This window comes from Rhopalosiphum padi, chromosome 2 (genome assembly GCF_020882245.1).
Source record: "Rhopalosiphum padi isolate XX-2018 chromosome 2, ASM2088224v1, whole genome shotgun sequence".
NCBI lineage: Eukaryota > Metazoa > Arthropoda > Insecta > Hemiptera > Aphididae > Rhopalosiphum > Rhopalosiphum padi.
The window spans coordinates 66922203-66946310 of NC_083598.1; the positions used below are offsets into that span (position 1 = coordinate 66922203).

Here is a 24108-nt window from a genome sequence, read left to right on the forward strand (position 1 = left end):
TCACACTCACTGTAATTACATTACAATTAATGTAATATTTAATTAATATTTAATGCAGTGCTATCATACCGTACCCACAAGCATGCACATTTTTGGTCAATTAATATTCACTAAGTAATAAATGTAAAGCTATGCGTACAATGTAAGTGATGCAAATACAATTATGTAATTGTTATATTGGTTTATGTTATTTTATTTTATAGTAAGTTACCTGCCAATCAACGATTCGTAATAAACATGCAGATGTCCGCTCTCCGACGTAAATGCGTTGTGTTCCACCGACACCCAGACACTGTTAGTTATGGGTAATGGTCCATGGTGTCTAATATTGTCTTACTGTTCATAATTACACTTGTTGAATTTAAAATCATGCATGATCGTATATTGTGTTTGTACCTACCTATATAAAAATTAAATTTGCAGAATCGTATTTTATGTATATATTGTATATAAATATGTATTAAAATTTATGCAGATCTGAAAATGTGACATACTGATTCACTCAGAAAAATTCCTTTTAAATTTCAGAATATTAAATGAATGAAAAAAAATCTGGTGGCTCAACGTGGCACAAAATTTAGCATAAAAAAATAAAGCAAATAGACAATAATTGATAAGTTGTAGCCGTTGTAGGCAAAAACCATATTATGTAATGAGAAAACAGTTGTTGAAGTAGCTAAAAATGTTAGAAAAAATGAAAAAAATATCGGACAGAACGACACAATAAACGAAGAGGGGGAGGATACAAGATGGCGTAATTGGTGTAAGATGTCGCGAAGACCTCTGGTCACCTTTGCAACATTATGTGATGCGACGACTATTATACAGAAGGTGAGGTTCGAATGCTTCGACCTCGGGAGGGGGTGTTCAACCCCTCACTATTTATCTCTTAATATTTTTTTACTAAACATATATATGTAAAAACGAATACAATTTAAAAAATATATTTATGTATATTGTATATATATATATCATTTTTAAATGTTACACATCACATTAGAAATATCTGTGTATGCCGCCACACCGGGTGTGCATAAAACGGGGGGGGGGGGGCACTATAGTACAGGTTATTAAATTTAACCCATGTACGGCTTCTGAACTGACCGCTGGATCGATTAAACACGGCAAATAAGAGCACCCGCCAACCATGCATGATGTCTTATTTTACCAGAGAATATATACTGCACAGTGCACGGTGTCGTCCAAGTTAAAATTGTCTGTAAACCCATATAGCACTGTATATCTGACACTCAAAGTAGATATCATTTGAACATTCGTTCTCTGAACTTGAATTGTTACTCGGGAGTCGGGTTAAATAATAATACTGCATTATCTCCACCTATAAAATTTACGACAAACCATGGTTGAATACAAGTATAAAACAGAACATAGCAGATGGCAATAGTATTTAAATGTTATGCCTATCTGGTGACTGAATTTTTATATGGGTGCAGTCTACAGCACCTACCAATCTAGGAAATCTACTGCGGCTGTAAAATCCATTGACTACCCTGTATTCATCAATATATCATTATAGTTGAGAATGAAACGAAATTTGGCCTTTGCCTCGCTATGGCTCTGTAAACTTGGTGAACGTACCGACAGGCTGAGGATTCACTGACTCCAGCGAAGTCGCAGCAACACACAACAAAAATTAACCTGTAGCGAGGTACTTCAGCATAATATGTCATTTACTTGGTGGTAATATTGCTGTGTTAAGGTGTTCATGAAACATACAATTAAATATTAGGTAGGTCGTAGGTGGAAGAAAACAAAATATTCTTATCTGTAATTAAAGTCTACTCGCCTTATAGAAGGAGGAGATATTTAATTTTCTATTAATCTCAAGGTTGTATTAAAAGTTGCTTTTGAAAGACGAAATCGATTTAAAAAATCATGGTCATCGTACAATTCAAGATAGTTGACCCTCTCGTAAAAAATGTTTGGTTACTGTTGCATCCCACTAACTTCGTCATCACTTTCGACTTTTGTTGTCATCATCAAATAATATTCTACGGTACATTATTTTGTATTAAAGCTTCAAAAACTCTTCATAATAAATGGAATAAGTTTAAACAAAAACGAACACACTTTTCAATTTTGATAATTTGATCAATGCACAGATTAAAGGCAAAAAAAAATGAAAACACATTTTAAATATACAACACTTGCTAATGGTTGTTTATGGTAAACCGTAATTGTAACTATGAGTTAGCTCTTAACACTCAAAAATATTGGGAATGACAATCTGGATTGTAAAGATTTTCATTAACTTGAAGTTACTATCTAAAACGAAGTCGTAAAATACGTTTTTATCGCTAACTCCGAGTTATCGGTTACTCGCATTTTAACTCTAGATGGTGAAACCGGTCATTTTAAATGTAATTATTTACAAGTATATTCAATTTGTGTACCTATTATCATATTACGAGTACTTATATCATATTTTTTCTGATTATAGTTAATAAAAGTTCATAATAATTTAAATTTTCGCACTAAATGTATAGACCAATCATAGGGCCGGATTCATTCATGGGTTTTATTTCGTATGCAGAATGGTAACATCCATAGAATATGGTAACAATATGGTACAACTATCTGATAATAACCATCGCGACTGACTCGCCCAATCTTGATAAAACGATTGAAACGATAACAAATCAAAACATCTCCAAATCTCAATTAACATATGAGCTCTCTCTAACTTAAAAACTAATTTAAATTTTTATATTTTTAATATAATATTATGTCACCGGGACCGGAATATGGTTGCTTTTTGGCTTTTAGAATATTATCCTCTATTTTCGTACAAAATGGCTATATTCATCCTGATGAATATTTTCAAACGACCGAAATCATCACTGGTAAGTTCCCGAATAACTATTCAGTTGATTGAGCTATTGAAGTATCTTACTCTTTATGTTTTAACTGTATGTTTTATTTTGAAAAAAATAAACAAACCTTTTATAATTATATAAGTAGGTACCTAATCTAATATATATATTATTTTAATATAATTTTTATTCACGTAGAAAATATTTGATGTGTGCAATGAATGTCTCTATATTAAAATTAAAAGATGATTTACTTTTCTTGTTGTTCTAATTGATTATTTTATTAAGTAGATTAAGTTGATTACTATGCTTATAGTAAATATATATTATGTAATTTACAGTTTCTGAGTTTTATAGAATTATTAATTCTTGGTTTAAAACATAATTATAAAACTAATAAATCATTTATTTTTGTATCACAAAACTGAACATCTTTTTGCAAAATAAAATATAGGTACAAGAATATAAATAAATAATTTTGATTTTAGGTGATGTCTTTGGAGTTGTACATAACCGCCCTTGGGAATTTAATAAGGATGCACCAGTTAGAAGTATAGGTTTATTATATGGAATTTTTGGCATGCCATTATATATTGCCAAATGGATTTTTAAATTATATAAAATTCAGTGGAATCCTTTTCTATTGCTGTTTGTTTTTCGATTAGTTACTTGTGCGGTGTCACTTATAACCGATTATTCACTATATAAGTATGACAATAGTATAATCACAACACATTTTGGCTATTTGAATGTATATTTTTGAAAACAGAATAATATTATTGATTTAATATTTTTCAGGATTTGTAAAATACTCAAACTAAAGTCTAATAGATATTTGTTACTGCTTTCAAGTTCTTATGTTATAATTGTATTTGGTACAAAGACATTTACCAACTCTTTAGAATTGGCTTTGGTATCTCTTTTATTATGGAAAGTTGTTGACAGTATGACTATTTCAGATAAAGTAAGTTTATTATTTATAATAGTATATGTTCTTTTTAAACTTATTTTAATTATTTTTTTTTTATTATTTATCATAGGTTGTAGCTGCTGAAAACGAAATACGAAATATGTATGCATTCCGTACATCAATAACAGATAAAGTAGTGATGAGCCGTAAGCTACGTCTATTACCTAGTCATCATTTTTCTCATTGTTTAGAAATTGGTACCATTTTAGCTGTTGGTACCTTCAATAGACCAACTTTTTTACTATTTGCTGTTACCCCTATTTTCTATTGGGTTTCCAGAGGATTTTCTAAGAACGATGATCGTTTTATAAAAATATTCAATATACGTTTTATAATATTATTTCTATGTACTCTGCCTGGAATATTTACGTTTATACTCATTGATTCATTTTACTTTGAGCATATAACAGAAAATAAAGCCAGTTTGGTCATAACTCCTTTAAATTTTATCAAGTATAATATAAAACCTTCAAACTTAGTTGAACATGGTATCCATTTTCGAATAACTCATGCCATCATAAATATGCCATTGCTTTTCAATGTCTTAGCTCTACTTTTTCTAGGACGTTTACAATTCAATTCTTTCATAAAAATGTAAGTATATTGGTTTCACAAATAAAATGTTACAACTTTACAATTTATATTTATATTGTTTTACTAATTCATAAATATTATGTATTCTTACAGTATTGTAAATCATCATTACCATTTATTACCAAATATTTATGAAGTTAAAACTTTAATGATGGCTAGTGTGATCGTTCCATTGTTCCTGTTATCAATTTTTCCACACCAAGAGCCCAGATTTCTGTTACCTCTTTTATTACCAATTGTATTTTCTACTTCCAAGTATTTTTCTAGTCATTACATCAAAAATTTCAAACACATTCTTCCAGTTTGGTGTTTTTCTAATATTATTGGATTTATATTTTATGGTTACCTGCACCAAGCTGGTATTACTCCGATGATCTCACATTTGTTTCAAGATATTAAACATGCAACTAATACATATATAATTCAAAGTCATACATATTCTATTCCTGTTGGATTATTAATGGTCCCTCAATTAAACGAAAGTTTACTATACGTGTAAGTTCATAATTTATATTGCTTGTATTATTTATTTTAAAATAAAGTATTGTATACCATATTTTGTTAAGACATATTTCCTGGTTATTCACTGCTTATTAATAAATTAAACTCATATTAGAATTTATTTTAACTTAGAAATATATAAAATTATTAAAGTATAAATTATAGTACTTTATACTTTTATTGTATACTATTCCATTTATTTTTGAATATATTTGTATTGTAACTAAATTATTCACTATGATGTGAAACTTATTGTTATAAATTAGGTTCAGAAAATCAGAAGTTAAGAAAGCTAAAATAGATAAAAGAAAAAACTTATGTATGCAAAAGAAATTTTCGCAAAATCCCCCCCTCCAAAAAAAGTATTTATTACTACTTATCAAAATTTTTGTATTGCTGGTATACTATAATTATATTAAATAATTGAAAAAATGAATAAGAAAAATCTGATGTGTAAAAAATTGGTTATAAAATTATATTTTCAAATATTTGGAAAGTTGTATACTAAAATATATAACATAAATTATAAAATAAAAACATACATTTTTTTAGATGTGTATTAAATTATCATTATGCACTTTTTACACAAATATAGAAACGTACATTGTTTTTAAAATTGACAAAATATTTATTTTAAATTTTTGGTTTTTTAACTCATCATTATACATAATGGATTTCTAACTCAATTTACTATAAACTGAGAGTATTTAGAAAAGTATGCAACTCTTACAACTTTCAAACCCTATTTATCAAAAATATACTTATAATGATATTAATATTTAATAATTTATTATTTTTCATGTTAATTAATTATAATAATAATTGTTTTTAAATATTTTAGGAATCAACGTCACATCAAAGTATACGATCTGGGTTCATCATTGGATCCCAATGCATTATATGACACTGTGATGAATATTAGTAAACATATTACTCATAAAGAAGAACTTACAGTCTATTTTTCAGTATCTGGTCCTTTAACCAAGCAATTCGAATCAGTTGGTAATTTGTCTAGTCTTACATACACAAAAAAAATGTTTTTTCCGCATTTGTCAACAGAATCGATGCGTTTTTATTTTAGATCAATGATAGATTTATTGTACCATGACAATATGCCTTATATTAGTTTAACAGAACTTTGTGATATATTTTCGCTTGTACTTTATAAAATTACTATAAAGACTGAATTACAATACAACATTACATAATTATTATTAATACAATTATGTTACTTATTAGTTATTACGGTTTTAATTTCTATATTTTTAAATACATTTTCAATATTTGTATTTGATTACAATATACAATTAAAGTTCTACAGATTACTATAAAGTAATTAGTGATTACCAGGGCTCGGGACTTATAGCACTTAAAATCTTTAAAATAAGTGATTAAAAAAGCACTTAAAAACATAATTATAAGCACTCAAATAAGCATTTAAAAAACTTAAATTTGAGCAAAAATATTTAATCAAAAAAATAAAACTTTCTTTTTACATGATAAAGTAGGTACTAGACATAATTTGTAACTGTGCTAAAAATAATATAATTAAAGACTACAAAAAATATTGAAACAAAATGATTAGAAAAAGTTCCTAACTAAAAATCAAAAAAATCAAACTTCACTTTCAAAACATTTTGCCTTATTGTTTATAGATTTTCCCAGGGATTTTCTGAAAAAACCATAAAATGTAGAAAAACTGGTCAAAAAAGCAAAAATATTAAGAAAAACTGGAAATAACCATATTTTTAAAAAATTGTTGAAAAAAGCACTCAAATTTCATAATTGAATGTGTTTTAACATGACATACACTTCCATAGCACTCTGCTACATTTTAAGCCAATCCATAAAAATAAGCAAATGCTTTAAGTCCGGAGTCCTGGTGAATACTATATTACTATTACTCTAAACTCAGGATAACCAAAATGCAAATTCTAGTCATTAATTTTTACTATTCACGGTTTCCTGTACAAACTTTAAGAAAGATATCATGGTTATAAATGGAATCTACAACCTATTTTTCAGTTGTTAATGCTTATCTTTTAGCCAAATATTCAGAAAAAAAATATTTGGGTTTGAATTATATCATAAATATTTTTTAATGAATTGCTAATGAATTAAAATTTTACAATATAATTAATTGAATTATTTAAATCAAATTTATTTTGGCTATAAATACTAGGAACTCGCGTCGTATGCTATCTACCTGAACTTTGATCGCGTTATATGTTATCTACCTTTCGGTTGATATCTACTTAATACTTTGTACGGAGACTAATATTGCAGGTGTAACCGTATAATTATAAACATCAATAATACACTCTACAGTCTACACTTTACACATATCATAGCTAGTAGACATATGACTTTTGTAAAAGTGGTGTATGCTTAAATTATTTTCAAATTAAATTATTTTATTAAATTATTTATGTAATTATTTTTTGTTAAATCAAAATGGAACATTTTATTGACTTTTATAGACATGTTATTTACAATGATGAATCTTGCACCAATTTTTTAAAACAATGTGGTGTCTTACCCACTGCTAAAGTATGCCAAAAAGTTAATTCAAAATAAAATATGGCATAAAAACACGTGGTGCCACTAACTTATTGGAACGGCAGTTGATGGAAGAGTGGTGACGTTCACTCAATGCATCAAAGAATCTTTTTGACCAGTTTTTTGAAGACATGAAAAAGAGTTCTTTAATGTAATTAATGTCTAGATGCACAGACGACACCAACAATCTACAAATTGCGGGGTGGAAAATTGTAGATAACATACAACGCCAACACACAATTTTGGTAGATACATTTTTCATGTAGATAGCATACGACGCGAGTTCCAAATACTATAATTAGTTTACAATGTTTACATCCATGGAATATATGCATTAAATTTATTACATTTAAAACTAAATAGTTTACTTAAATTTAGTCTGTTTAATTGGTACAAAAATCATCTAAAATGTTTGATGGTACTATGGTAATATGATATACTTCATAACTGATATTTACTAAAACAAAATATAACTTGTATGTTATTATCTATAGACATTAGAAGGTATAATATATAAGTGTAATATTAACAAAGGATACATTTTTCTGAATAAAGAATAAATAAAGTGTATTAATAATTATTGTTTTTATCTGTTAGGTAGATGGAGAAGGGAGAAATTCTATAATATCTTTATTTTTGTGTACCTCTATGAATAATTCGGAACTTTGGGACCTCTATTTGCCAAAAGCAAACAAATTTTTTTATCCAATTCTGCAATAAGGGAATCAATTTTTTGTTTAAATTAAATAACAATTAAAAACCCCCCCACATCTACATAACTAAAAATAAGTAGTTTTCATTCACTAGCATAAAAACAATTAGATCATTCTTAAAGTTTATACAGAAAACCAAGAAATACCCAGTATAGTAAAATATTATTTTAATTCAAGTTAAGTATTTTTGATAATAATATAGTGTTACAATGAAGATTGCACGGCAAATATAAGTAGTGTTAATAAATAATTCAATTTTATTAAAACATTGAAAAATGCACAATTCTTGCTTATTTTTTACCTATTATGTTAATTTGAATTAGCATAGGTACACATTTAAACAATTATTTAAGAACTATAACATATTTAAATTTTTATCATTAAAAATATTTTAGTTTCACTATTCTATACTTATTTTACATTGGATGTAATTACCTTATATGTAATTTATGTTTGTAAACATTTTATAGTTTCAGTGTTGTCACCAATAATTTATGAAAATTGTATCTAAAATAATTAGATAGTTGACAAAATAATTTTACTTATTAGTATAATACTATTATAGATTTCTATAAAAGCCCATTTTATTTGTATGTGATATTTTTTTTTCAAATTTTCATTATTGTGTAATATTTATTCTTAGGCTATAGGTATTTTAATTGTGCTCACTAATAATTTACTTTATTTCTTAAATACATTTTAAGTAAATTTATTTTATTGTATATTTAATAATAAAACAATGCATTAAACTACAATATTTACTTTTCCTTTAATATTAAAAAATACATACATTTCCAAACTATATTATAAAAATAAATAATTTTTTATTTATATGAAAATAATATATGAACTTATAAATTATATAAATTGATTAATTTCTAAACTATACTAAACAATAATTTAAAATATGATATTCATATATTATTATTTTTCTTTAAAGTTCCAAGGATTGCCAGTTATTTCTATGGGTTTTTATATTGTTAAGTAGAATATTTTTGGATTCTAAGTTTAATAAATTTGTCACACACAATTTTGATATTGGCTTACCAAGTAAAGATTTAGAACACTGTAATAAACATTTGTTTCTATATACTGAATTATCATGTGCATCTTGTTCGTATAAGATGAGTCGTCCATTAGCTAATGTACTTAACCATTGGATAAGATATCCGTACATGATAGGAGTCATTTGTATACCTTAAAGCACACATTTTTTTAAATAAATATCAAATAAATATTTAATAATTTTTACCGTCTATCTTATTAGAGTAGAACTCTGAAGACACAATTATCAATTCGGGGTTATACTCATAAGCAATTGGTAAAATCAGATGTTGCATCATTATAGTAAATTCTGCTTCATTCAATACTTTCTAAACAACAAAAATATGTAGATAAATTATAATAAAATCTGATCAAATTTATAACCACTTATTGGTTACTACTTTTGACCATGAAATATTGATATGATTGTTTCCATTTATAATTGTTGAGCTATTTAATAAACCATGCATTGAAATAACTAATATTTGATCAGTAGATACTATTTCTGTAACATTTTCATTCAGTTCAATTATTAATATTCTGTAACACAAATTTATACTGTTATTTACTTTTATATTATAAGTATTAAATTTATATATTTAAACAATTGGGTATGTTGTTTTAATAACTTTTTTATTATCATAACCTTTTCAAGTAATATTTTTTTATGGCATAGTTGGCACCAATTATGGAAGTATTTAAAGTATATGAGATTTCATTTTTCCTAAAGCTCGCAGTTGACAACGATACAAATATCCCAGATTTAATTTCATTGTTAAATATTGAATCAATAATCTGTTAACATTATTTTAGATGATAAAATATGATTTTTAATAAATGTGATTTAATAATTATAATTATTAACAACCTGCAATAGTGGTCCAACAGAAAAAGAAAACATATTAAATACTGGATTGTCTGAATCATCTTCAATGAATTTATTTTTAATGCTGGTAATACTACACTGCTCTTTGTCAATACATTTCTGTTTATTTTTTATTTCTTTGATGTACTCAGTTGAATAAACCATATTAAATTCTTCAATTGTCAATTGACGTTCCTGTAAACAATTAAAATGTTATTCATGATTGGTTTTAAATAATATAATTTATATTGATAATTTGACAACATTAATATTTTTGTCAACCTAACCAACACTCTACTATCAAGGGAATTTAATTAGTTGGTAGTTATAACCAACGTATAAATTAAATATGAAAAAAGTAATTGAGTCTATAACTGTGAAATTGTTAGTTAAAAACATATTAAATATTAGGACATTTGAATTTATTACAGTATTCTAGTTGTTATTTATTTACTTAAAACACATTTAATTAGTCTTATATATTTATAAAAAGTAAGTAATTATTTTAATTAATAGTAATTTAAAACATAGTTACCTTTAAAATATGTAAATTTCCAATTTTTAATTTTAAATATTGATAGACTTCACTATTTTTTAAATTGTTTGAATGCTCAACCACTTTAGATGTTAAACCAACTTTAATTTTTGGATTGAATAGTTTGGTTTCTTTTTAAACAGTTAAATTAATAAAGTATTTTTAGATCAAAATATATAGCATTGTATACCTGTAATAATATTGTTTAAAATTATATCAAAACTTGAAGTATCAATTTTTGGATACATATTTCTTGTTTGATATATTTCTGGCTTTTCATCAAAGAAATTGTAACGAATTTCTGGTAGATTTTCATTGTAAAAAATATTATACTTGAAGCAATCCCAATAATGTCTATGAGCATAAATCACATTACTGATGGTTTCCATGACACTATAATAACATGCATTATTTAGATGGTTTGAAGTCATTCATTCAACTAAGTACACTAATTTAAAACTATATTAGTTGATTTAAGAAATTTTAAAAATGTTTTTAAACAATAAAGTATATTTTAAACAGCATTTTATATGAAAAAAATAAAATCTAATTTGAACAATGTTTTTAATGACAAACAATAGAATTTTAAATTTATGAAATTTTAGAAAAATATTGTGGGTATTACTCTAAATAACATGGTTCATTACTATTCTAATCTAAACTTTGACAAATTCTTATTAATAGTAAAAAATTAAAAAATTAAAATCAAATTTAGTATATTTCACCTTTTACATGGTTTTTGTAATGACCCAATGACTGGACATGGATCTCCCAATAATGCCCTTAATGTCAATGCTGCACTTTCAGCCAAACTCTTCAAGTAGTAACCCCCCTAAAAAAGTCTTTTGATGAAGTTGAATTTTATAGAAAATGTGCTGAGCTTATACATACCTCGAGTATAGAGACTACTCTACCACAGCAAAGACTCATCAGTTTTTGTGTAATATGAGCATAACATGCTGGAGTAACTAACATTTCACCCTAGAATAATAGATTTAATTAGTATATGTAATAAATGTATAACATTTATATATTAATTGTATATTAAATAAATAACATTAATAAAAATAAATTAAATAGGTACTTTAGGATCCCCAATGGCTGAATCATATCCACTTGAAATGATTATGAAATCTGGAGAAAACTTTTAAATAAATTATTATTTAGCCAAATTGATAATTATGACTAGTATTTGTTATCATAGTTGGTACGTTTTTATTATTATTAATAATTACCTCAGTTGCTAAAGGAATTAATAAGTTATGAACTATAGCCAAATAATCTTCATTTTTCATTCCGATGTCATTTAGTGGAACATTCACATTGAAACCTGTACCGCTCCCGTTGCCTATATGATCAAAATCACTTTCTCTTAAATTTGGCCAAAATTGTCCATGTTCATAACGATGTATAGAAAAATATAGCACTCTAATTGAACATTTATTATTACATATTATAATCATAAATAATAATTAACTAAAATGTCTATAAATAGATACCTTGGGTCTTCATAAAACATCTGTTGAGTAGCTTGACCATGGTGAATATCCCAGTCAACAATAAGAACTTTTTGAATAGCTGTTTTGTCCAATAAATATTGAGTAGCTATTGCAACGTTATTAATAAAACAATAACCACAGTATTCAGTCTTCATGGCATGGTGTCCAGGAGGTCTAACAGTGATTAAATCCAAATACATTACATACATGTTATAATTTCTTTTTTACAAATTATAAATACATACCGAACAAAGGCCATTCCATTTTGTACACGACCATCTACAACTGCTTTGACTAACTCAATTGAACTACCTGCTGCAAGTAGGGATTGTTTGTAAGTTGACTATAAGCACATAAAACAACATAGGTACCTATAGTACATTATAATATACATTTTTTTTTTAATTTGAATAGGTATTTTAAATTAAATTATGATGTTTATATATCTTAGAAATGTGTTTATTTACAAATAAAATTATGTTTACAACAAATTCCATATTGAACAATTATGTGATAAAAAAAAAAAAATTGAAAATTGTTTTCAATTATAATAAAGGGAGGTTTTCTACTTTATTTTTACTTATAAAGTTATAACTTATCTATTTTCCCAGTATACCTCCCAATACATTTTCAATAAAAATTACAAAGATACTTAGAAAACTTGATTTAAGAAATTTAAGAAAACAAATAATTTTTTTTTAATGTTGCAAGTTGCAACCCATACTAGGCAAGCATAAGTTAGTAGGTAGTTTTGATTGTTATTTTAGATTTTAAAAACTATAATCTTATACTATTATTTAATGTATACCTATGATTATCTTTATCTATTTACTATTTAAGTACATAATTTGCATCAAAGTATATAGTATTTTAAGTATTTATACATTTAATTTCTTAAGCAACATACATGATGTACATATATTGAATCATATCTTGAAGACAATTGTTCCAATTCTTCATCATTGTAGTGCTCTGTACTTTCTAATAAATCAATATGTTCTGCCGTATGTTTAGACAGTAATTCTTCTTTAGTGGCTTGGCGTGAGGATATTTTAATGCACCGATCGATCAATCCCAATGAATTACAACTGTATTAATTAGCATGCACAGGTAAGTATAATTCAGTATTTTAATTATTCCTGAATAACAAACTTACCGCTCTAGTACAGATGTATATCGCTGTGGATTTTCTGAATAGTGCTCGTCCCATAAGCATTTGTGTGTGGTAAAGTTATTGTCATAGATGACTCCGGTCATGATATCTTAGACAATTGAATGGATAATGGGTATACTTAACATATAATACAACAGAAGACCACTGCAGGCAAATCAGAGGTGAAAAAATCAAAATGTACAGAAAAGTTCAAATATAAGTACCTAATTACTTTAAAATATAATTATTTATTTATTAGTTGTATCTATAATAGTATAATGACAGATACCTATATTGTATAAATTAAAACACAAAACAACACCTACCGACTACCATTTAAATTTTAAACTACACAAAAATCATTTGATATTATATACTACGCAATACGCATATTATGTCATTGATAATCTATCTAAATGAATATATTTTATTATAAAAGTTGAATCTATTTTAATTTTGATACTGGAGTATTTGCAATTATTGGTATCGCCCATCGCATCGATGCAATTAAAGCCCCCCCACTAAGTTTAGATAAAACCATGAAAAGATTTTGAGTTAAGTACCTACTTGTTTTTAAACAATAAAAGTATGTTTTGTTACAACTTATAATTACATAAAATCGAAGTTATTAGTGTAGACTGTAGCCCATGGGTTTTTGCTTTTTAAATAATACTCAAGAGCGCCTACGGAAAAAATAGACAGTTGAGAACTTGAGAACCACTGAGGCACTGACTCGGGCAATATTAGGTACCCATAATTATGGCATATTATAGTATGATTAATATGTAAACACGAGTGAACCTACTCGATTTCAATAACATAACTGAGCTGACTATATAGCTGAGTAACTGACTGATTAAGTGATTAGGCGGTAATCGCCGATTCTACAATTATATAGTGGTTACTATATAGACAGACTCGACAGGCTACAGAGTATAAATAGGTAATTGTAAAATATACTTTGATATCAGTTTTTTTATTTATACGTATAAACTAAAGGTATTATATTATGTTTATGTTTACTATTATAGTATTATTACGACTTCAATAAATTATTCTAGACTTTAAAATCATGTTTATAGAGTTGCTATTTCAAGAACGAAGAACCTGTACCTAATAGAATTATAGAAATATGAAAAGTTACACAATAATAATATAATATAATTTAATAATATGTAGGTATATATTATAATAAATAGAAACATAAAATTATGTAAGTCAATTGGAACACTTTGATGACTGAACTGTCAACTGTGGTAATTGGCACCTAATAAGACTATTGAGTAATATTTACCTTAAAAGAATGATAAAGGTACTTTCCATTTTCCTCTAAATATAAATATATATAAAAATAATATAGAATAATTAACTATAGGCTAGAAAAAATTATAAGTAACTATTCGAATTAATAAGAGTAAGACAATTTTTTATTTTGATAATAGAAAAAAATGTGCACTGTACAATGTACATTGAGGAATACGGTCTAAATTTGATTTGTTTTTAGCATGATTATTGATTAACAGTAGTGGAAGAATGTAATACAGTATTACTTTGGTAAATTGGGTTCCGAAAAAATAAATATATTAATTAAAATATATGTGGTTTTATCATATCATGTTCTAAATAAATTTAATACTATATGGTATAAATAATTTTAAAAAATGTTAGTACGCTAAATATAATACGTCATATTTTACAATAGAAGGTATAAATAATAATGGAATAAATAATTAAAAAATTGAATCCTGGAAGAAAATGTTGTTCCGTATAAATATCATGAATCATGATTTAGGTAAAAACTTAGATGATAAATATTTAACAAATTTTAATTTATGTCCATTAATACCACTATATAATAATATGCACTATTTGCAATATGACGTATTTTGTATATATACTTATTATATTGTAAAATAATTATTCAAAAGTAAATTGTATAAATATAAAATATTAAAGTTTGAAATTTTTAATATTTTAGACCTAGTTGCGTACTTGCGTCAATGGTTTATAGCCGGGACCCAACTTACCACTTCCAAAATGAACACAAATTATCGCAAACTAAATTTACTTAGCCCCAAATAACTATGGTCTTACAGTGGTTTTCAACCTTTTTTTGATCGCGACCCCCCCCCCCATTTTTTATTTTTTGTTGTAATGCGACCCCCTTCAAAAAAAAAAGTTGTTTTATTCATTAAAATTTGATTTATAAATGTATACTACTCAAATGACACCTAGGTAGGGACTGATTATTATAAATATTTTCGACTTAAATTGTTCAAATATACGTATACGATACGAGTTACGAACAATTTAATAATCTAGATCCGCTATCGATAAGATTTCGCTCCTCGACATGTTATACTGTTATAGTATAGATATGTTAAAAAAAAAAATTATAACTTTATTTTATTATTAAATAATATGGAAAAATAATTTCGACTATTATTTTTGGCGACTCCCAAACCTATTATTCGCGACCCTCAGGTTGAAAACCACTGGCGTATTATAAAATATATACATTACGTTCTTCATATTTCTTATTTTTTTTATATATTAAACTTATAGACGACCCAATTAATGTAATATTTAAACACATGCAGTAAAACCTCTATTTAATAAACTTTTATTTAATGAAACTCTATACAACGAAATATTTTATGGAACCATCGAATCATGACATTTTCACTCGAAAACGTTTCTGTCTATAACGAAATAAATGTCTATTTAACGAATTAATTTTGTATTACTTTTTTCAACAAATATAAAAACATTAAAAACTACAATTATTTATAAAGTACAGTACAGATTGTATGCTATCACACCTCGTTAATTGTTATTATTACCTTATAGATTATTGTTATCGATGTTGTCTGATGTTGATATATAAGATACGATCTATATAAAATCTACTATAAAATCAAATGTCGCAAACTAGTCGTCAATGGTCGTTTTTGTGTTTTTTATTTTAGTTATAGTTCATTAATACGTATGTATAATACATATTATATAAATATTAAATACATATTACATACATACATATTTGTATACTGAACAGTAAAAATTAGTTTTTTGAGTTTAAATTTTTTTTTAATTAAATGAATTTTAACGAATTTTTTTCAAAGTATCATACAATTGTTGAATAGAAGTTCAAGTATCAAATGTATAGTGTATGTACAATATGTCAATATATTGTATATTGTATATAATGATATAAATGTATATTTAATAGTTTAATTAATACTTAATCTTTTTTCTATAATATATCTATACCTTTGGCTATGCCTATAAATATATACATTATAATAGGTACATGTAATATAAAATCTTATTTGGGAAATAGGTAATAAAACATCTATCGATCATTAAATGAATGGTTCTTAACATTATTTGTTCCAAAAGTTTAGTTAATTATTTTTTTTTAAATTAAGCAAATATTTTTTTGAATATGCATTTTGACCTTGGATGGACGGATGGTTATACTTTTTAAATAAAAATAATATCCAAGTATAATTAAAAATATAATTTTTGAAATAATTATATTAACGTATTAATATAACGGCCAGTTACACATTTATTATTAATAACTAAATAACTAACTAAAAGTAGATTAATTGGATAATATAAAAACACTAATACTTAATATTTAATAATTATAATAGAGATATACAAATAAAATTAATTGAAATACCACAAAAACCAAAGAAAATACCTTAAAATTGCTGCACGATTTTTTTTTTATTTATTTGAACATTATTTTATGATTGGTACGTTTTAAATTAGTTAAGTAAGTACTAAAGACTAAAGTAGTCATTTTAGTAAGTATACGTAACTTTAATTATGTACTATAATGGGTCATTTGTCATGATAAAAAGCCAACATATTATATTATATTATAACAATTTATACTTTAAATTTTTTTTTAGTTAAACAATTTTATGAAAATTTAACATTTTAACGCGCTTGTTTATTTATGTATATTGACATAAATTCGTAAGTATTATGAGTAGGTACTACGACGGTATTCACATAATATATTGTACAGTTTCACCGTTTTTATATATTTACGTATTAAACGTATAATAGTTATTTTATTTACATTTGCATTTTATTATATTCTAAAGCCATAATAAATATAAATTATATATTTTGTGTATATGCCTATCCAAACAATACTTAATTTCATTTAGTGTGGAGATGATAACAATAAACATTTGTCATCGATACCCTTTATTCGTCAATCGCCGTAATGTACTAATGTATACAGTATGCCTGGCCGCCTGGGCATCAATAACATTTAACTGGCACTTTATCTGACTATTTTTTTTTCTCACGATTCCCAATCGATTACTATCTGCATTTGTTAACATTGTAAACGCGTTGTACGAACCTCCCATGTAGGTCCCCGGATATATACCTATTGGATTCTTTTCCACACAATAATACACAGGTACACGCTCAGGCATTTATAATTAATAAAAAACAAAACGTTAAACCACTACAAGGAATATTAACATAATGCCTATAGTAGGTACAAAGTTTTTAGACACTATTTGTTAATTAATTAATTACCGCCGTGTTGTTGGCGACTAGTCTTGGATAGATATTTATTTTTGTGCGCCATTGCGTGGATCGTGATGTTGCTTTTTCCCTTTGTCTTTTATTTTTATTATTATTATTATTTAATATATTTCTTATTCTTATTTTTTTTTTTTATTAAATCTCGATTTTATCAGCGAACACGCTACACATACACGCCGTGTATTTTCGAGGTGACAATAATTGAATCCCAACGACCACACGCATTGTTCTGCATTCTATTAACGATCAGAAACAGTAGCGCGTACGGAATCGCAACCCTCTTGAGTCATTTGAAAATGCAAATTTCGAAATACCACAACGGTCGATTAAAATCAGTTAGGAAGGCGTGCTAAAGCAAAATAATATTATGATGATGTAAAGTGGCGATTAGAATATATTATGACGTATAATAATATGATAACGTTTCTGTTTTTTAAGCGTTTTACAATTTTCGAAATGTAATGCGCACCTACATAACTGGCTATAATTATTATATTTTAATAGATAGTTCAGCTGCGAATAACTCTTATTATTTAACATATTATTTATAACATTTATAGCTTCTGTCATTTAATATTTAAAAACTGAATGAAAAAGCAATTCTAATTTGGTTATAGATTTTTATAGGTACCTAGTTAACAATGTTAAGATATATAAGTATTTGTTATAATTTATAAGTTAGATAATTGGTTACGATATCGCCATTACTGTACTAAAACTTAAATAAAAAATTCATTAAATAAAGGTATTTAATCTTTTTAGTGATTATAAACAATATTTTATCAATATGGATAAGTTATATGTAGGTAAGTGTTTATAAATGCTAAAATGCATACATATTTTTTTATGTAAATTTAACACATATTAATACATTATATTAAATTCATAATTAACTTATTATATAAGTACAGAATAAAGTAAATAAATAATAGACCTAGTTATTAATTAATAATAATAATAAAATAAACAATTAATTACCATACATTATAATCATTACATAAATAAATAGTATAAAGTTTACTAACTTAATTCGTAATTTAGTTGAGTAAATGAAAATAAGAAGTCAGAAAAGTTATAAAATTGATAGTTCCTATAGTAATATGAGACTATATATAATGTTAGAATAGAACACTCTTGTAAATTTATTATTATACAACTAAAAATTTTAAAATAGGTACATACATATGAGTCTGTCAAAGTGTCAAACCATTTTATTCAGAAATCCGAATACATGTGTTTTAAAATGTAGGAAGGTTTATATGTATTGTATACTTACTTACACATATTAATATGAGATAATGATAACCAATTTCTATGCAAATTAGTATTGAGCTTATATATAAATATAAATATAATATATTTACTTACATAAGAAAATAAAAATGTAATTTTAGTGTTCATGTATATACCTATAAGATTTGGTATTTTAATGCTCGTAATAGTCGTTCTATGTTAAACTGTGGTTTTTATCCTAATAAAATAATAAAATAATGACTAAACATTTTGCTAATGACGTCGGAATAAGCTGAGGAACAAAGGTCTGGGAAACTGTATACTTATCTGACAAAAATATCTGTTTTTATTGGTCAAGGCGGTGCGCATCATGTTTTTTCGGTGCAACATTAAAAAAAAAACTTGTTAGTTATAAGTAAAATGTTAAACGTTTAATATTATGATCGGTGTAGAGCTATGTTGTTTTTCTCCGTTTTCTTTAATTGTGAACTCTAGTCATGCTTGTTTGTGACTATAAAAATTACCTATTTGTGTCATATATCAACCTCAAAGAAACTCATACCGACAAACTTACACGTCTAGCTATACAGTAACATGTACATATTACAATATATATTAAATAATATTATTTATATATTTCTTTTTCTAAGATTTTTCTAGTCATATGCGACCATAACGTTGATACGAATCTTTATGTTTATCTTATAATATTAGTAATATATCAATTTAACGCCATGCTATATATAATATGATGATAGCTTACATTCTCGCATTATTTAAAGATTTATTTAAAAAAAATTTCATCTACCAGCAATCAGCATGTATATAGGTATTTTTTAATTTTTTTAGTAAATCAAATTAATTAATTAATTTTAATATTTCCGAGTTTTTTTTCTGAAAATATATTTTTAATGATAATAAATAATAATAGTGCTTATTTCAAAATTGTACTAAAACTATGTATTCGTTAAGTATAAATGCTTTGGTTTTATTTTATTTTATTTATATGGAAATATTACATTCTATTTCAACTACATGACCTAATAGATGATTAAATACTTAATAAATTAAAATTTTTATTATATTGCTTGATTAATTATTTATTTTATTCACTCAATATAATTCATACAAAGTAAAAATCATACAATTTATTTACCTATAAATTATGTACTTACATATTTTAAGATATTAAGTTCAATTATTATAATTTAATAATCATATTTATTGTATTCCCCGCATTGAATTAATATTCGATCAAACGTAGGTACAATCAATGAGAAATATAAGCACATTATTATTGTTTTTGAAATTCCTTATTATGCACGCAAGCACGTCATGCTTATACATAAAATCGGGTATCCGTATATAGGTGGGCCCCATGTAGTACCTACACAATATATTATTAAAGACTTTATAATAATAAAATTATAATATATTAAGAATATATATTGTGATTTTTCCTAGTTGTAATATCAATGAAAACATATTCGAAATTCTTTCCAGTGATGGTGGACATATCAAACGATCGGTGTAACGTTCAGAGAAATATGTGTTTATATGTGACAAGTCCAATGGAATCACCCCCGTTCGTGTGTATATATATGATCGGGTCCAGCGTCTTTCGATTATTTGACGCACGAATACTTTGTCATTGTTTAAAAACTCCGTGAACATCATTAGTTTCACGAAATGGCATTAAAAAAAAGTCGTTCCGTAGACACGCGGTGATAATAATAAATGACCTGTACCTGCCGGTTGTACACATTAATTTACATACAAAACTGTCCGATGTCGTTTACGTGCATCTGTGTTGGATTCTGTTTACGGTATTCCGTATATTCTTGATCACTGCCAGCTAGAAAATACGGTTGTTTGTACTTATACGCTATTTATATGCATATCAAACAAGTATATTGTGGTAAAGTCGTTAAATACTTTTTGAATTTATATACTTTAATTAGTTCTGTGAAACCCTATAACAAGTGACAACAATATATAAACCTCTGCAGTCTATACACCTGTATTTGTATTATTTTAAATATACTATGTATTGTAATCAGTGGTGTATTGGAGGGTATACGGGGGTATACGGCGTATACTTACTTCTCAATTTTTTTGTTTAGCGTATACTCTCTAAATAAACGACGATACGCGGGTATACGGCCGTATAGCCCCGTATACCTGTTAGAATTTTCAAAAATGAATAAAATGCACTAAAAATACTATAAAAATGACCTTAAAGCATAAATTCCCTAAAAATACAAAATATAAACTGTACTATTAAATTCTATATTTCATGAATTAAATTTCTGTAAAGACGAGTCTCGAATGTAATCGTTAGAAAAAAAGATGCATAAGTTCCGGGCTCTAGCAATCATAATTAGTGCACTAATTACTAAGTTATTGGTAGTAAGTAACTATTCTAATTTCTTACACTGTACTATTTTTTTTAAGTTATCTTTGGTCAAAGTGATAGGTACTGATAATTAGAATAAAGATTGTTAGTTAATTCGAGCGAAGCGAAAAAAAAATTTTTTTGATTCAATGTTATAGGTATATCATTGACACCCAAGATCTAGAAGGCGTATACCCACGAATATTTTTAGCAATACACCACTGATTGTAATCAAAGTTAATTGATTATTTATTGCATTTCGTTTTCTTACTAATTAATAACATATATTTCTTTAAATATAGTTACACTTTTGATTTGTAGCTATAACTAATACTGAACAGTAAGTATTACTATTTTCTATTATAATTTTAAATTACTATTTATCGATATGTTTTTGGCTATACTTACATTATCTATGTAATTTTATTATTACCCATAAAAACTAATAACTACTATATACTGTAGTACCTATCAACTATAATTCTATTAAGGTAATATGGTATACAATATTTTACTCAAGATGTTTTTTACTATAAACTTTTAAAAACTTAAAGCAAAGGTAAATGTAATATATTGTTTTTTTAAAGTTTTGTTATAGATGAGACGTAATAGTCTTGTATCGTGTATTTTACCTTGGTTAACAGTTGAAGTTATATTCCTATTAGGACTTAACACTTACAACGCAGTCAAAAAAGCAATGTTGCAAGAGTTTCTGCGGTAGATTCTCTTATTATTTATTAACGACCTAATCGAAGAGCAAAAAAAAAATGTATAATGATATCGTGATGAGCGATTTAAAGCCAAATATTAAATATTATGAACGACAATAGAAAAAAAGCTGCGGGGCGTTTGCTTAGTCACTTGGGATTGCGGTCCTCGGCAGGTATCCTTGTCATCACTAATTTCTAATTATCGGTTCATTGACTAGCCGTCAAAACGTTGCTATGGGCGGTCTATTGTGTGATACTGTGAATCCTATAGTAAAATTATTGACCTGGCATATTTTTATTTTTCAAGCCGGATCGTCCCACGCTCAATTAACACTCAATGAATATACGTTAATAATAATAATAATAATAATAAACAATGTTACATCTAATAGTAAAAGTGCCCATTTACAACGTTCGAACTTATTATATGACAAGTAATTATAATGTGAGAATTTATGTACAGGTATTGATTATGTCGACTTTACTAGATATAATAAGTATAGACACACATATATTATACCAAATATTACAGATTGGTTGTGGCTATATCAAATTTAAATGATTTAATAATCAATTGACAATTCAGTTTAATAAAACAAAAATAGTAGGTAGAATAGATAGATATATACTGTTTAATAGTCGATTGAAGTTTCACAAATACTCGTGAAAAACATATATAAAACAATTGAAACAAAAATAATATTAGCAATGATTTTATCAAAAGAGTTAACTATTTTCAAAGAAAAATATTGTTTATAAATTAAAATTTATATGTATTTAATATGCATATAATAAATTATAGTTGCATAGAAATTTAAGCTAAACATATATCTCACATTTTTTTTTGTGTCTAGTATATTTTATTTTGTTAGTTTATATTTTAAAATTGTATGGACCACAAATATTACATAGATAAATTGTTATTAGAATATATTATAGATATTGTCTAATATACCTTAAAAAATAAACTTATAAAAACAAATTAAAAATATTTGTGTTATTATTATTGATTATAATACATAATCAATGGTATTATTTATACGTGTACGTAACAGTGTATCATTTTTTTTAGGGGATAGCATCAGGTTACATACAAGCATGTACATCAATGTTATTATTTTACATTTTCGATGAAGTAACATTGTACCTTATAGAACCTAATAAATACAAATATATGAATATAATAATAGTGAAAACCTATTTAAGAAATATAGTAGATTTAAGAAACATCATTACGATAATGCTAAAATGATAGGTATATCGTTAAATGTCACATGATTTCGAAACACCCCCCTTGGTGACTTGGTTACGCCAAAGATTTACTTATTATTAAACCTAACACATATTTACGATATATCTTCTATTTACTATCGATCGATGATAAACATTTAAACAGAATTTTTTATCTAATGTATTATTATATATTTTATATTGGATAGGTACTCTATGACAATTTAACTGTAGTAATTAATATAAACTGTTATAAATCAAACTCAACATTTATAAACTTTCGATTTTATTTCGGTGATAGATACATATAATTTATTCAATATGAGTCTAAATTAATGTATTTTTGTATACGTATTAAGTTTTGGCCGTATCGGATCATAATCTCGACCAGACGGACGCATGTAATAAAATGTCTGTCAAGTTATAAATGTTTTCAATCGGTATAGCTTTATTTATTAATTCATCATGATATATAATATGATTAAAACAGTATAATATAATATTACAATATCGTCAATATCAGCGATATAGATTTCAAATATTATAAAGTTTCATCTGCAGTGCGTCGCGTAACGGTTTATGAATAATGTATCTGAGAAATTACCCTTAATTCTTAAGTCCAATTGATTTATGGTCGGAAGTACATATGGGTGTGTAAAGTGTGTATATATTTATAATGACATGCGAAATTTCTC

The 24108-nt window shown here is 25.9% G+C and overlaps 2 protein-coding genes across 9 annotated transcripts; one reads left to right on the forward strand and one right to left on the reverse strand.

The window, feature by feature from the left end:
• Window positions 1-2651: 2651 nt before the first annotated feature.
• On the forward strand, window positions 2652-8926 carry LOC132920288 (GPI mannosyltransferase 4). 2 transcript variants are annotated; one of them, XR_009660719.1, is made up of 7 exons: window positions 2652-2864; window positions 3323-3542; window positions 3633-3798; window positions 3875-4398; window positions 4492-4893; window positions 5741-7281; window positions 7380-8926. XR_009660719.1 is itself a non-coding variant. In XM_060982546.1 (6 exons), exons 1-6 carry the CDS (start codon window positions 2747-2749, stop codon window positions 6105-6107), a joined length of 1797 nt encoding a protein of 598 aa, XP_060838529.1. In that variant the 5' UTR covers window positions 2652-2746; the 3' UTR covers window positions 6108-8926. The 2 variants fall into 2 exon arrangements, 1 of the variants encoding a protein (XP_060838529.1); XM_060982546.1 differs by having other exon boundaries at window positions 5741-8926.
• Window positions 8916-19282, reverse strand: LOC132920286 (histone deacetylase 6-like). Of its 7 annotated transcripts, none has more exons than XM_060982542.1 (16): window positions 19214-19282; window positions 13271-13432; window positions 13022-13202; window positions 12360-12457; window positions 12115-12288; window positions 11851-12043; window positions 11700-11759; window positions 11507-11596; window positions 11341-11447; window positions 10806-11008; window positions 10616-10746; window positions 10084-10275; window positions 9862-10010; window positions 9617-9755; window positions 9424-9544; window positions 8916-9368 (listed from the first exon to the last, which is right to left on the reverse strand). In XM_060982542.1, the coding sequence occupies exons 2-16, from the start codon at window positions 13369-13371 to the stop codon at window positions 9106-9108; spliced, it is 2202 nt and encodes a 733-aa protein (XP_060838525.1). In that variant the 5' UTR covers window positions 13372-13432; window positions 19214-19282; the 3' UTR covers window positions 8916-9105. The 7 variants fall into 7 exon arrangements, with proteins under 7 accessions (XP_060838525.1, XP_060838524.1, XP_060838521.1 ...); XM_060982541.1 differs by lacking the exon at window positions 19214-19282 and adding an exon at window positions 13955-14103; XM_060982538.1 differs by lacking the exon at window positions 19214-19282 and adding an exon at window positions 13881-14103.
• Window positions 19283-24108: the final 4826 nt, after the last annotated feature.